This window comes from Callorhinus ursinus, unplaced genomic scaffold (genome assembly GCF_003265705.2).
Source record: "Callorhinus ursinus isolate GAN/ISIS: 27379988/994484 unplaced genomic scaffold, GSC_fseal_2.0 scaffold8, whole genome shotgun sequence".
In the NCBI taxonomy this organism is placed as follows: domain Eukaryota; kingdom Metazoa; phylum Chordata; class Mammalia; order Carnivora; family Otariidae; genus Callorhinus; species Callorhinus ursinus.
In genome coordinates this window covers 70,472,814-70,485,432 of record NW_027397070.1, presented here as the reverse complement: position 1 = coordinate 70,485,432, position 12,619 = coordinate 70,472,814, and the positions used below count along the sequence as shown (strand labels likewise).

Here is a 12,619-nt window from a genome sequence, read left to right as displayed (position 1 = left end):
GTCTCAGGAAGTAAGGGACTTTGACTGCACTGCTCTCCCTTGTAGTTCCAAAACCCGCAACAGTGCCCTACGCTCAATAAATGTTTGTTGAATTGAGAACAAAAACTTAGAAATCAACCTCTGGGTTACCAACCAGACTAGCTAGAAGACGCTCAACTGCAGGGTGAGACCGCAAAGAACAGGTATCAACTGACAGTTATCTAGTGCGTCCCCAGTCCAGTTAAAGCTCGACTGTCCTTCTGGCTAAATTCTCAGGCAGGATGGGGATAGCGATCCCGGAAGGTTGCCCACACTTTTCTTTTTTTATTATTATTTATTTTTTAAATTTATTTTTAAAATTATTTTATTATTTTATTATCATTATTATTATTTTATGCTCACACTTTTCAAAGGCCGGGAATTGCTCACGAAAAGCTGCTGGAGAGGTTGCTTAGCAACCAGACTGAGGAGGCGGCCGCACTGCGCACGCGTACATGTAGGGCCGACGGAGGCGGACATGGCGTTTTGCGCACGCGCGGGCGGCAGCCTGGAGGCGTCCAGAACCTGACGGTTGCTAAGGTGACAGAGATACAACATGGCGGCCGGGTCATAACGCTTTCTGTCGGGGGGCCAGCGCGGAGGTCCTAGGTCGGGACCCCGCCTCAGAAGAGTGGAAGCCAGGGGGCCATCCTTTCTGCCCCTTTCTTCTCCGTCCAGTGTCGGCAAGGGCTTGTCGTCGGCTTCCGTATCCAGGATGAAGAGTGAGCGGGGCCGGGAGAGACTGGAGGGGCCGGGCCCCGTCGCGCCCGTGCGGCCGGTCGGGGCGGGGGGCACCGCGTGTGGGGACCCTGAGCCTCCCTGGGCGGCCAGAAGCTGGCGCCGCTGGGGCTCGGGGCGGTTCTGGGGGCGCTGGGGTCTCACAGCGTCCTCCGGAGTCCCTCTCCTCACCGCCCCCCCGCCCCGGCGTATTTTAGTGCGAGGTTATGTTACAAGTTTTGAGGGGTTTGTTGTTTTAAAATGCTGGATTGAAACTGAGATTCTTGAACATTCGGCAGTAAGGTAGTGAGCGGTTACTGTGTGGCTTCCTGCCTTTTCGTGACATCGGTTTAGGGAACAACTGAGAGGAAAGCTGGGCTGTTGTATTTTTTGGATCAGGCAGCTGTGGTTTTATGGGAACTATTTTCATGGGGATTTTGAAACAACTATTTGGTGAAGTGAGTGTTATTGGGAAGTTGGGAAAGGAGGTTGTCGTCCTAGAAAATGTGACGGGTAAAAAATTCACCTGTGCTTGGACTTGTGGATTATGGGCAATTCAAATGCAACCAACTAGAATGGGCTTTTTTTTTTCCTGTAAAAAGATTGAATTATATTAGATATAGTTACAATGTAAAATTTGCTTTGTACCCTAAGTGTCAGTTGGTAATTGATTATGGCATAAATTGTGGAACAAAGATATTTAAAATAATTAATTCATCTCATTCGCCCTTTACGAGACATTCTTATTTTCTTTTGGTAGATATTGTTTACATGTTCATCTTTTTCATGAATGCACCCAAAGCTGTAGTTAGAAAACAAGGCCTACAAAAGGCTTTACACTTTTATTTATAGGTGGACTTACATACACCTATTTTTTACTGTGTTCCTTTTTTCCTTCCCAACTCTTTATTTTGAAAAAAATTTTTCTTTAAATATTTTATTTATTTATTTGACAGAGAGAGAGAGAGATAGTGAGGGAGGGAACACAAGCAGGGGGAGTGTGAGAGGGAGAAGCAGGCTTCCCGCGGAGCAGGGAGCCCAATGTCAGGGCCCTAGGATCATGACCTGAGCTGAAGGCAGACGCTTAACACTTAACGACTGAGCCACTCAAGCGCCCCTATTTTGAAAATTTTTGAATCTACATGAAAGTTGCAAGAAGAATTCATTGAATATTTATAAACCTTTCACCTAGATGCACCATTTTTCCTTTTGTTCGTGTGCTTGCTCACTTGCACTCTCTAAATTATGTACAGTATTTTTTTTTTGCCAAATCTTTTGAGAGTTAGTAGTGAACATCAGTACCTTTCATCACTTTCAGCAAGTATCTGCTAAGAACAAGGACATTCTCCTACATAATCACAGTACAAATAATGTGTTGGGATAGTACTGTTATCCAAAATGCAGGCTGTATTTCAGATTTTCGCAGTTGTCTCAGTAACATCCATTATAGGTGTTTTTATTTTTTCCAGGATCCAATCAAAAATCACAAATTGCATTTTGTTGTAATATCTCTTTGGTCTCCTTTAATCTGGCACAGTGTCCTGCCTTATGTGTCTTTCTTGACTTTTTTTAAGAATTCAGGTCATGTATTTTGCAAAATATACTTCGATTTGGATTTGTCTGATTGTTTCCTTATGATTAGCTTTAGCATAAATATTTTGGTCAAGAATATGTCAGGGGTGATGTTGTATGCCTGTCAGTGTGTCCCATCTAGAGTCTGATGTCAGCCTGATGTCAGCATGTCTCAGTTTTGTTGAAGTTAGGTTTGACATTTGATCGTTCCATTTATTCACCTTTGCTTCTTAGACCCTTCCTGCTCTAGAGGCAACCACTCTTACAGTTTCTTTTATGTCTATATATGTCTGTATATATAAATGTGTATCTATATATTTATATATAAGCATATATAAATGTGTATCTATTCCTTTTTATTTTTTTTTAATATTTTGTATATTTATTTGACAGAGACACAGCGAGAGAGTGAACACAAGCTTGGGGAGTGGGGGAGGGAGAAGCAGGCTTCCCGCGGAGCAAGGAGCCCGATGCAGGGGTCCATCCCAGGACCCTGGGATCATGACCTGAGAGCCAAAGGCAGACGTTTAACTGACTGAGCCACCCAGGTGTCCCTATTTTTTTATTTTTAAAATATTTTGTTTTTAAGTAATCACACCCAGCGAGGGGCTCGAACTCACAACCCCAAGATCAAGAGTCACGTGCTCTATCGACTGAGCCAGCCAGGTTCCTCATCACCCCTTTTAAACACTAATGTTAGCATTTTATGTTGTATACTGTAACAAAATATAATACATATTATAAACAAATATTTTATATAGATACACTTTATTTGTATCCTTTAAGCCTTTGGGTATTGTTTTCTTTTTATATATAGTAGGTATTATTTGATATGTTCTTTTAGATGGCTATTTTGGTAGTTTTCAATTAGTTGGTTTAGTGTTACATCTTTATTATGACTTCTACCTTAAAATCCAGTCTGAGAATTGGGGAAACTTATTGTCACCCAGGTGTAAGTCCTCATCAGTTAAATGTTTAGCAAATTTTTAACAGTGGAGAAAATATTCCAGAACAGGAAGTCAAAGAGACAGAGTTGTGGAAGTAGAATGAACAGAAAAAGTGAGTAATGGGAAAAATGGACTCCTAGCATGGGGGTCGAAGAGTTGGGCCAAGAATTCTAGGTCATCATGTTGGTCTCTATCTTATGGTTTTCTAGGTGTATTTTCTACTTTGTTTTCTAGACATTGCCTAGAAAACAGTTAGAAAACCCTAACCCTAACCCTAACCCTAACCCTAACCCTAACGCTAACCCCAACCCCAACCCCAACCCCAACCCCCTAACCCCTAACCCTAACCCAATACATCAGGGATGTATTGATCATTGGATCACCTTCTCCTTTTTGTTTTGCATCATAGGCAGTTGTAGGGAGGAAGGAGAAACACCGTGAAGTTGTTAAGAGCATGGGCTGTAGAGCCAGGTGGATGTGGCAGTCTCCCGCCGGTTACGGACCTTTCTGAAACTGGTTTTCTTCATTGTTCTGGTTATTTATTGCTTCCCAACAAATTACCCCATTTTAGTGGCTTAGAATAATAACATCTTAATCTCTCTCATGGTGCTGTGGGTGGCCTGGACTCAACTAAGCAGACCTCACTCAGAGTCCATCATGCACTCACAGTCAGATTCTGGCTGGGCTGGAGTCCTCGCAAAAGTTTCTCGCTCACATATCTGTCAATTGATGCTGGCTGTCCACTGGGACCGTAGCCTGAGCCGTCAGCCAGAACCCTACTGTTTCCACATGGCTTGGCCTTCCTCACAGGGTGGCAGTTGGGTTCTGAGGATCAGCATCCCCAAGGGTGCGAGGCCACCCTTCTCTGATCTATGTCACAGTGTCTCCTCCCAATCCCCCAAATTTTGAGGTTAGAGAATGTAGATCCCCCCTTTTTTTTTTTTTTTTTAAAAGGAAGGACATTCTTTTTTTTTTTTTTTTTTAAAGATTTTTATTTATTTGACAGAGAGAGAGAGACAGCGAGAAAGGGAACACAAGCAGGGGGAGTGGGAGAGGGAGAAGCAGGTCTCCCGCTGAGCAAGGAGCCCGATACGGGGCTCGATCCTAGGACCCTGGGATCATGACCTGAGCCGAAGGCAGACGCTTAACGACTGAGCCACCCAGGCGCCCCTGTAGATCCCACCTCTTGATGGAGGAGTGGCAAAGACGCATACTAAGATGAGTATGTGGGTTGGGATATCTGGAGGCTGCCCTCTTTCAAAAATAAAATCTTCCACACTTTTTTTTTAAAAGATTTTATTTTTATTTATTTGACAGAGAGAGACACAGCGAGAGAGGGAACACAAGCAGGGGGAGTGGGAGAGGGAGAAGCAGGCCTCCCCTGGAGCCCAGAGCCCGATGTGGGGCTCAATCCCAGGACCCTGGTTCCATGACCTGAGCTGAAGGCAGACGCTTAACAACTGAACCACCCAGGTGCTCCCACCCTCAGTTTTAAACAGGCATAATGGGGCACCTGGGTGGCTCAGTCGTTTAAGCATCCAACTCCTGATTTTGGCTCAGGTCATGATCTCAGGGTTGTGAGATCGAGCCCCATATCAGACTCCGCGCTGTGTGTAGTGGAGCCTGCTTAAGATTCTCTCTCTCGGGGCGCCTGGGTGGCTCAGTCGTTGGGTGTCTGCCTTTGGCTCGGGTCATGATCCCAGGGTCCTGGGATCGAGCCCCACATCGGGCTCCCTCCTCGGCGGGAAGCCTGCTTCTCCCTCTCCCACTCCCCCTGCTTGTGTTGCCTCTCTAGCTGTCTCCCTCTCTCTGTCAAAAAAAAAGAAAGAAAGATTCTCTCTCCCTCTCTGCCCCTCCCCCTCCCTTTCAAAAAAAAAAAAGGAACAGCATAATAATAGCATTGTTTCAAAGATTAAATGAGATCAGCTATGTAAAGCTCATAGCCTAGCGTCTGGTTAAGTGGCAAATTATAAATGAATTATTATTTGCTATCCCAGTGGATGGAAGGCAGGGTTGTAAAAGGGGAAAGAATGACAGATCCTTGTTTTGAAAAAATCTACCCTTATCTAACCTAGTGGGAGTGCTAACTTTTTTACTGTCTGAACTTTTTAATGGATTATTCAAAACATACCTATAAAGAGAAAAAATCCTACATGTTCTGAAGTCATCACAGTTCCCTATTATATCACAGAGAATTTTTTAGATTATCTGTTGTCGTTACAGAGGTTTAAGGTTTTGTCTCTCATAAATGTACTTTTATAGAATCAAAGTTGCAGGGCACCTCAAATAATCTTGTTTGATTCTCTCTTCCTAGTGTGTATCTCACCTTCTGTTTTTATAAATAGATGCATCAACTAGCAACTTTTTCTCTTTAAATTAAAACAAAATTAAGTAAAAGTAATACTGGCTTTGTGATAAATTGAAACAGTGGAAGGTTTTAAGTTAGTCTCAGAACCCTCCCCTACTTGACAGAGTCAATCCTGGTTACATTTTCTCGGATGTGGGGCTCCCTGGGTGGCTCAGTCAGTTAAGCCTCTGACTCTTGGTTTCAGCTTGGGTCATGATCTCAGGGTTGTGGGATTGAGGCCCAAACTCAGTGGGGAGTCTGCTCTAGATTCTCTCCCTCTCCCTCTGCTTCTCCCCCTCCTCCCCACCTGTGCTCTCTCTCTCTCAAATAAATAAAATCTTAAAAAAAGATACATTTTCTTAGATGTACTCCCATAAATTTTCTGTGCACATTCTGTGTGTGTACATATATATGTAGATGTGTGTGTGTGCATGAATATGTATTTGTCCCTTAAACAGATACCCCAAACTATATGGGATTCTATTAAATATGTTGCACTGTAACTTGCTAGGATGATTCTTCAATGAAGATGTTTGAACATAATTTTTTTTTTAAGTAATTCTTCACGTTTATCAGTGGCTTACATTCCTAGCAGTGGATTTACTTCATTAAAGGGTGCAATTTATTTATTTATTTTTTAATATTTTATTTATTTATTTGACAGAGAGAGAATAGCGAGAGAGGGAACACAAACAGGGGGAGTGGGAGAGGGAGAAGCAGGCTTCCCCGTGGAGCAGGGAGCCTGATGCGGGGCTCGATCCCAGGACCCTGGGATCATGACCTGAGCCGAAGTTGGATGCTTAACGACTGAACCACCCAGGCGCCCCAAAGGGTGCAATTTAAATGAAAAATTTTTATTAGTTATGAATACTTTTATGTCCTTTTGTGTTTTCATGATGTTTGGTAATTCAGGTCACAATTTTCCTCACTACACCAAGTAATTAGCTGGGTACAGCCATCTTCATTGAAGGTTCCAGACCTTGTTTTATTTATTTTATTTTATTTATTTATTTTTTAAAGAATTTATTTATTTGACACAGAGAGAGAGCACAAGCAGGGGAGCGGTAGGCAGAGGGTGAGGGAGAAACAGGCTCCCTGCTGAGCATGGAGCCCAATGTGGGGCTCAATCCGAGGACCCTGGGATCCTGACCTGAGCCCAAAGCAGATGCTTAACCAACTGAGCCACCCAGGTGCCCCCCTGACCTTGTTTTAGTAATTTAGTTTGAATTACTTAATCTCTCGAAAAAGTAGAAATTAGAACCTGAATCCTCTCAACTCTAGTTGAGAGTATACTCTGTAGTTAACCTTTCCCAGTTCTTTTCATCCCTCCACTGGTGAAGCCCCATAGCTGATGCCTATCACCTGCCTTAATTAAGATTTTTAAAAAATATTTTATTTATTTATTTGAGAGAGAGAAGGGGGAGGGAGAGCGAGAGAAAGCACAAGCAGGGGGAGGGGCAGAAGGAGAAGCAGGCTCCCTGCTGAGCTGGGGCTCAATCCATGACCTGAGCCAAGGGCCGATGCTTCTGATTAAGATCTTTAGAAGCAATGCTTAAATACAAATGTTTGGATTTGGGCATTACAAGTGTACCTTTTCACAAAAAGTGAATTTGACCTCCATTTTCATGCATTAAATAAGGCTTAAATTTCACTTAAATAAGACTTGGTTTAATAAAAATGAATAGAATCTTAATGCAAAGAGTCTTATTTACCTTCCTCTTTCTACCCTTTCCTACAGCTATATTATTTAACTCCTGTTTGTCCTTGAATCTGGGTGGGTTTTTTTTGTTGTTTTTGTTTTTGTTTTTATTTTTTTGGGTGACTGTGGGGCAGGATTTTTTTTTTGTTTTTCACCAGCACAGCTCCGTACCCTTCATAGCTTTGTGTTGTGCTTTGTGTACTTCTTAATATTCCTCATCTAACTTTAAAGGCCTGTGAAAATGTGTCATATCCTGTTGTAGAGAATAGGAAGATACTTTTCCTAGGTGTTTTTTCATAAGGGTGTTTCTCTTTTTCTCTCCCCTGACTTTCACTCTTGTTTTATACCCAGCCCTTCTGTCTATTGAAAGAGTCATGGGGGAAATAAGCGATCCTTTTTCCACCACGGCCATTTCCAGAACCATGGGTTGTGTTTATCACTTGCTAGTTGTGATGGTCTGGGGCCAGCCAGGGATGTTGGCACACACTGGGAGTTTGTACTTAAACCACTTTAAAGTATACAGTTTACTGGTTTGGTGTTGGTTGTTTTTTTAAGTAAGTCTGCTTGTCTGTGATGAAACACAGATTGGGATTTGTTGTGTAAAATTTCTCTTCTCTTCTCAAATTGAATTCCTCACACCACAAGCCAACTTTCAGTAACTGCCTTTCATCCCTCCCATGAACTTCATGTCTGTCTCCCTTTAAACTGCTGTTATAGTATCAAGACAGTTCATTTTGAGCTCATGTTTCTGTTGACGGTTAGCCAACGAGTTCACTGATTTCTTAAAGCTCTTGAGAATGCCCATACCTACATACATTTAAAGTAATGTATATTCATTGTGAACACTGAAAAATATAGAAAAGAATGAAGAGAATTAAAGTCGTTGCTGATCCCACCCAGACATAGATACTTTAAGATATTTTATGTATTTTGGAGCTCCTGGGTGGCTCAGTCCATTAAGTGTCCGACTCTTGATTTCTGCTCTGGTCATGATCTCAGAGTCATGAAATTGAGCCCTGCATCAGGCTCTGTGCTTAGTGGGGAACCTGCTTGAGATTCTCTCTCTCCCTCTGCCCCTCCCCCACCCCCTGTGTGCTCATTATCTCTCTCTCTCAAATAAATAAATATTTTAAAAATATTTTATAGGGGACCTGAGTAGCACAGTCATTTAACTGTCTTGACTCTTGTTTTCGGCTCAGGTCATGATCTCAGGGTCCTGGGATTGAGCCCCATGTCAGGCTCTGCACTCAATGTGGAGTCTGCTTATTTCTCTCTCCCTCTCCCTCTGCACCTCCTGCTTGTGCTCTCTCTCACTCTCTCCCTCTAAAATAAGTAAATCTTTAAAAAAACAAAAAAATTTTTACATATTTATACCCATTCTCTTTCTTACGTATATGTGTATTTGTGTGATTGTTACCATCCTTTTTTCACTTAACGTTAAATTATGGCTGAACGTTTTCCTGTATCATTAAATATTATTTGAAAGAATCATTTTTAATGCCTACATAATATTTCAGCTTGTGGCTGAAATTATCATTAGATCATTTCTTGATATTAGATATTTAAGTTTTTAGCATTCTTGCTGTTATGGTACCGTGATGAACATCACTGTCTATAAATTTTGTTTGTGTCTCTGTTGGTATCGTTGGGATAGAAACCTGGAAGTGTAATTGCTGAGCTAAAGAATATGGGCTCTTTTCTTTCTAATATTTTTTTTCTACTTAAACAAGTAATTCATGTTTACTGGAGAATATTCACACAATACAGAATGATTAATCAGAAAGTGAGAGTCTACCATATCCCCTTGCCCCAGGAAGCCTGTCATCACCAGGGAAGGTAGTGAATGTTCTCAGTGGTCTTGCTTGTGCGCATTTCATTTCCCCATTAGTTGTGCCATGTCACATGGCCAGTGCCACAGCACAGCCTTGTTCCTTGGTGGAATACACTTGTTGCAGACCTTTGCCAGTTCGATAGATGGATTAAACAAAAAAAGGCAGCTCTTTTTGTATTTCTTTAAGTGCCAGTAGTTTTCCCTGCTGGCTATTTTTATCTCTTAAGTGAATCATCATATGCCCTTTTGTCCATTTTCTTTGAGAGATACTAGTATTTTACTTATTTATTTGTAAGTGGTCTTCATAATTAAATATATTAGCTATCCTCGTATTTCTTGTAAATATTTTCTCAGATCGTAGTTTGCCTTTACATTTTATTAAGCTTTTTATGTAAACATGTTAAAACGTGTGTCTAGGCTCACCTCTAGATCTTCCTTCTTTGTGACTGCATTGAACTTCTGTGTGAAAAGGCCATCCCTGTCCTATGGGCTGGTAAATATATAAGTACATTTTCTTTTAGTTTACTTTTATGTTCAACCTTTGACCAATATTAACCAATATTTAAGTGTATTGTGGAGTAAGGATCTGACTTGAATTTTAAAATGTGAAATCTCCTGATTTTAACAACTTTGTTGAGGTATAATTTGCACAGAATAAAATTCACCTATTTTAAGTATACAGTTTGATGATTTTTGGCAAATGTAGACAGTAGTGTCTCACCTCCACAATCAAGATGTAGAATGCTTCTATCACCTGCCAGAAGTTCCCTTGTGCCCCTTTGCAGTCAATCTCCTCCCCCTACTCCTGGCTCCATGGATCATTGGTATGCTTTCTATTGCTAAAATGTTGCCTTTTCTAGAATTTCATATAAATGAAGTGTCATAAGTGTATCTGTAAACGTGCATGGTCTTTTGAATCTGGCTTCTTTCATCTAGCATGATGTTTTTGAGGTTCATGCATACAGTGGCCTATGTCAGTAGTTTGGTCATTTTTATTGCTGAGTGGTATTCCACTGCATGAATATACCAGTTTGCTTATCCATTCATCAGTTAATGGACATGTGAGTTGTTTCCATTTTTTGGCTGTTGTTTATTAATAAAGCTACTAGGAACGCTCTTATGTACAAGTCTTTGTGTGGATCTATGTTTTCATTTCTCTAGGGTAGATTCCTAGGAGTGGAATTGCTAGATTGTATGGTAAGTGCATACTTACCTTTATAAGAAACCTCCAAACTGTTTTCTAAAGTGGCTATACCATTTTACATCCCCATTATCCACGTACGAGAGATCTGTTGAGTCCACATCTTCACTGACACTTGGCATTTTCAGCGTTTTAATTTTAGCCTTCTAGTGGATGTGCTTTAACAAGTTTTAAGAGCTGGTTGTTCCCACTTGGTTAAACAACTCTCTAATGTTGTAAAAGGCATGAAGTTATAGCTCAGTGTAGGTGACATCAGGGAATAATGAGTGACCAGATTGCCTGATGGACTGACTGTATTAGAAGTTGGAAGTTACCAAATAAGGAGAGACCAAACGGTACTCTGGTGGTTGATTGTGACGGTAAAGCCACTAACAACTGGAGTTTGTGTTTTCACTGTTCCTTACACCAAAGAATGTGTCCCTGTATCGTTGGCAGTGGGGTTCCCAAATTCTGCCTTTCTCATGGACCTTGTTAGCTGAGCCATTTATTTTGAAAAGGATATGTTGCCAAGGTCAGTGCTCTTATAAGTGCATCCATGTGACTTCATCTGCATCCTCATGGGGGACAGCAGTGGCAGTGTGGTCAGGAAATGGCTTCTGGAATCAGGTTCCCTGCTTTCAAAGCCCTGCCCTACTGTTTATTGATGTGACCTTGAGCAGACTACTTAACCTCATTTGTAAGATATGGCTAATGGGGTACCCTATTGCTTGGGATTGTTGAGATGATTAAGTCTAAAATGGTGCCTGACACCTAGTGCTCAGAGCTTGGTGTTTAATAAATACCATTCTCCTGTAAAAAGCATCAAGGCTTCTTGGAGAAATGGCTGACCCTAGGACTGAGACGGGAAATACACAGGATTTTGTAGTACCAGGAAGTAAGAAAATACTCAAAAACAAACAAACTCTTTATTGATGGGGCATGTCAGAGGGACACAGGAACCAACCGAGTGAGTTCACAGTGGCCAAAGCTCAACAATTTAAGCAACAAAATAAAATAGTGTTGGATAATCCCAAAGTATAAAATAAATATCCATGGGTTCATACTAATATAAATGATTAATTAGAACAAACTTCCCATATAGAAGAATTCCAAATAATTTATATGGATGCTCTATCCTTACAGAGAGGAACATTATTTCCCACTCTAAGTGTAGAATATGCGTAGTGACTTTTCCCAAAGAGTGCAGTATAGAAGCAGGTAGGGAAAAAGAGTCACTTTACAAGGGAGAAACCTGACAAACAAGACCTCAGCCTGATGATTTAGGTCAACATCAACGGTGACAAGCCATGCTGATAGTGTGGGCCCTAAATATGATGTGCCAGTATGGCACCATAGTGCTGTGGTCTTCTTCCCCAAACCCATAACCTGAGTCTAATGATGAAGATGCAGACAGATCCCAGTCTTAGAAAATACCTGACCAGTACTCTTCAAAACTGTCCATGTCACAAAACAAGGAAAGTCTGAGGAACTGTCACAGCCATGAGGTGCCTAAGGATGTATGATGCCTAGATGTAAAGTGGTGTCCTATTTGGGGTCTGGGACAGAAGAGGATACTGGGTAAAAACTAAGGAAATCTGAATAAAGCATAAGCTTTAGTTAATAATGAATCAAGGGCACCTGGCTGGCTCAGTCAGTAAAGCGTGTGACTCTTGATCGTGGGGTTGTAAGTTCGAGTCCCACATTTGGTGTAGAGATTGCTTAAAAAATAAAATCTTTGGGGCGCCTGGGTGGCTCAGTCGTTAAGCGTCTGCCTTCGGCTCAGGTCGTGATCCCGGGGTCCTGGGGTCAAGCCTGGCATCGGGCTCCCCTGCTCAGCGGGAGGCCTGCTTCTCCCTCTCCCACTCTCCCTGCTTGTGTTCCCTCTCTCTCTGTGTCTCTATCAAATAAATAAATAAATCTTTAAAAAAATAATAAAATCTTTTAAAAAATAATAATGTATCAATATGGGTTCATTAATTATGACGAATGTAAGATGTTAATAGCAGGTGAAACTGGATATGAGGTATATGGGAATTTCTGTATTATCTGTTCATTTTTCTGTAAATCTAAAACTATTCTAAAGTTAAAAGTTTATTTTTAAAAATGGTGCTTGACATATGGTAACTGCACAACACCTATAGCTATGATCACTTAACTTGGTTTTGTTTGTTTTTTATGTTTCCGGGGACCTGGTTGTGGGTAAGGCTGAATTCACCTTATGCATCATTTCTCGGCATGTAATTGGGGAAAACATATCCTAAAAGACAGCTTATTGAAGGACTATAAAACTTTTAGAAGGTAATTTAAG

General features: G+C 41.3%; 1 protein-coding gene across 1 annotated transcript in view; it reads left to right on the top strand.

Annotated features, from left to right (window-relative positions):
* The first annotated feature begins 606 nt into the window (after nucleotides 1-606).
* MOK (MOK protein kinase) overlaps nucleotides 607-12,619 on the top strand; it is a 55,606-nt gene continuing 43,593 nt past the window's right edge. The window contains exon 1 of the mRNA XM_025869335.2: nucleotides 607-740. Within this exon, the coding sequence (XP_025725120.1) occupies nucleotides 734-740 (7 nt within the window). The 5' untranslated portion in view covers nucleotides 607-733. The remainder of the gene's footprint in view (nucleotides 741-12,619) is intronic.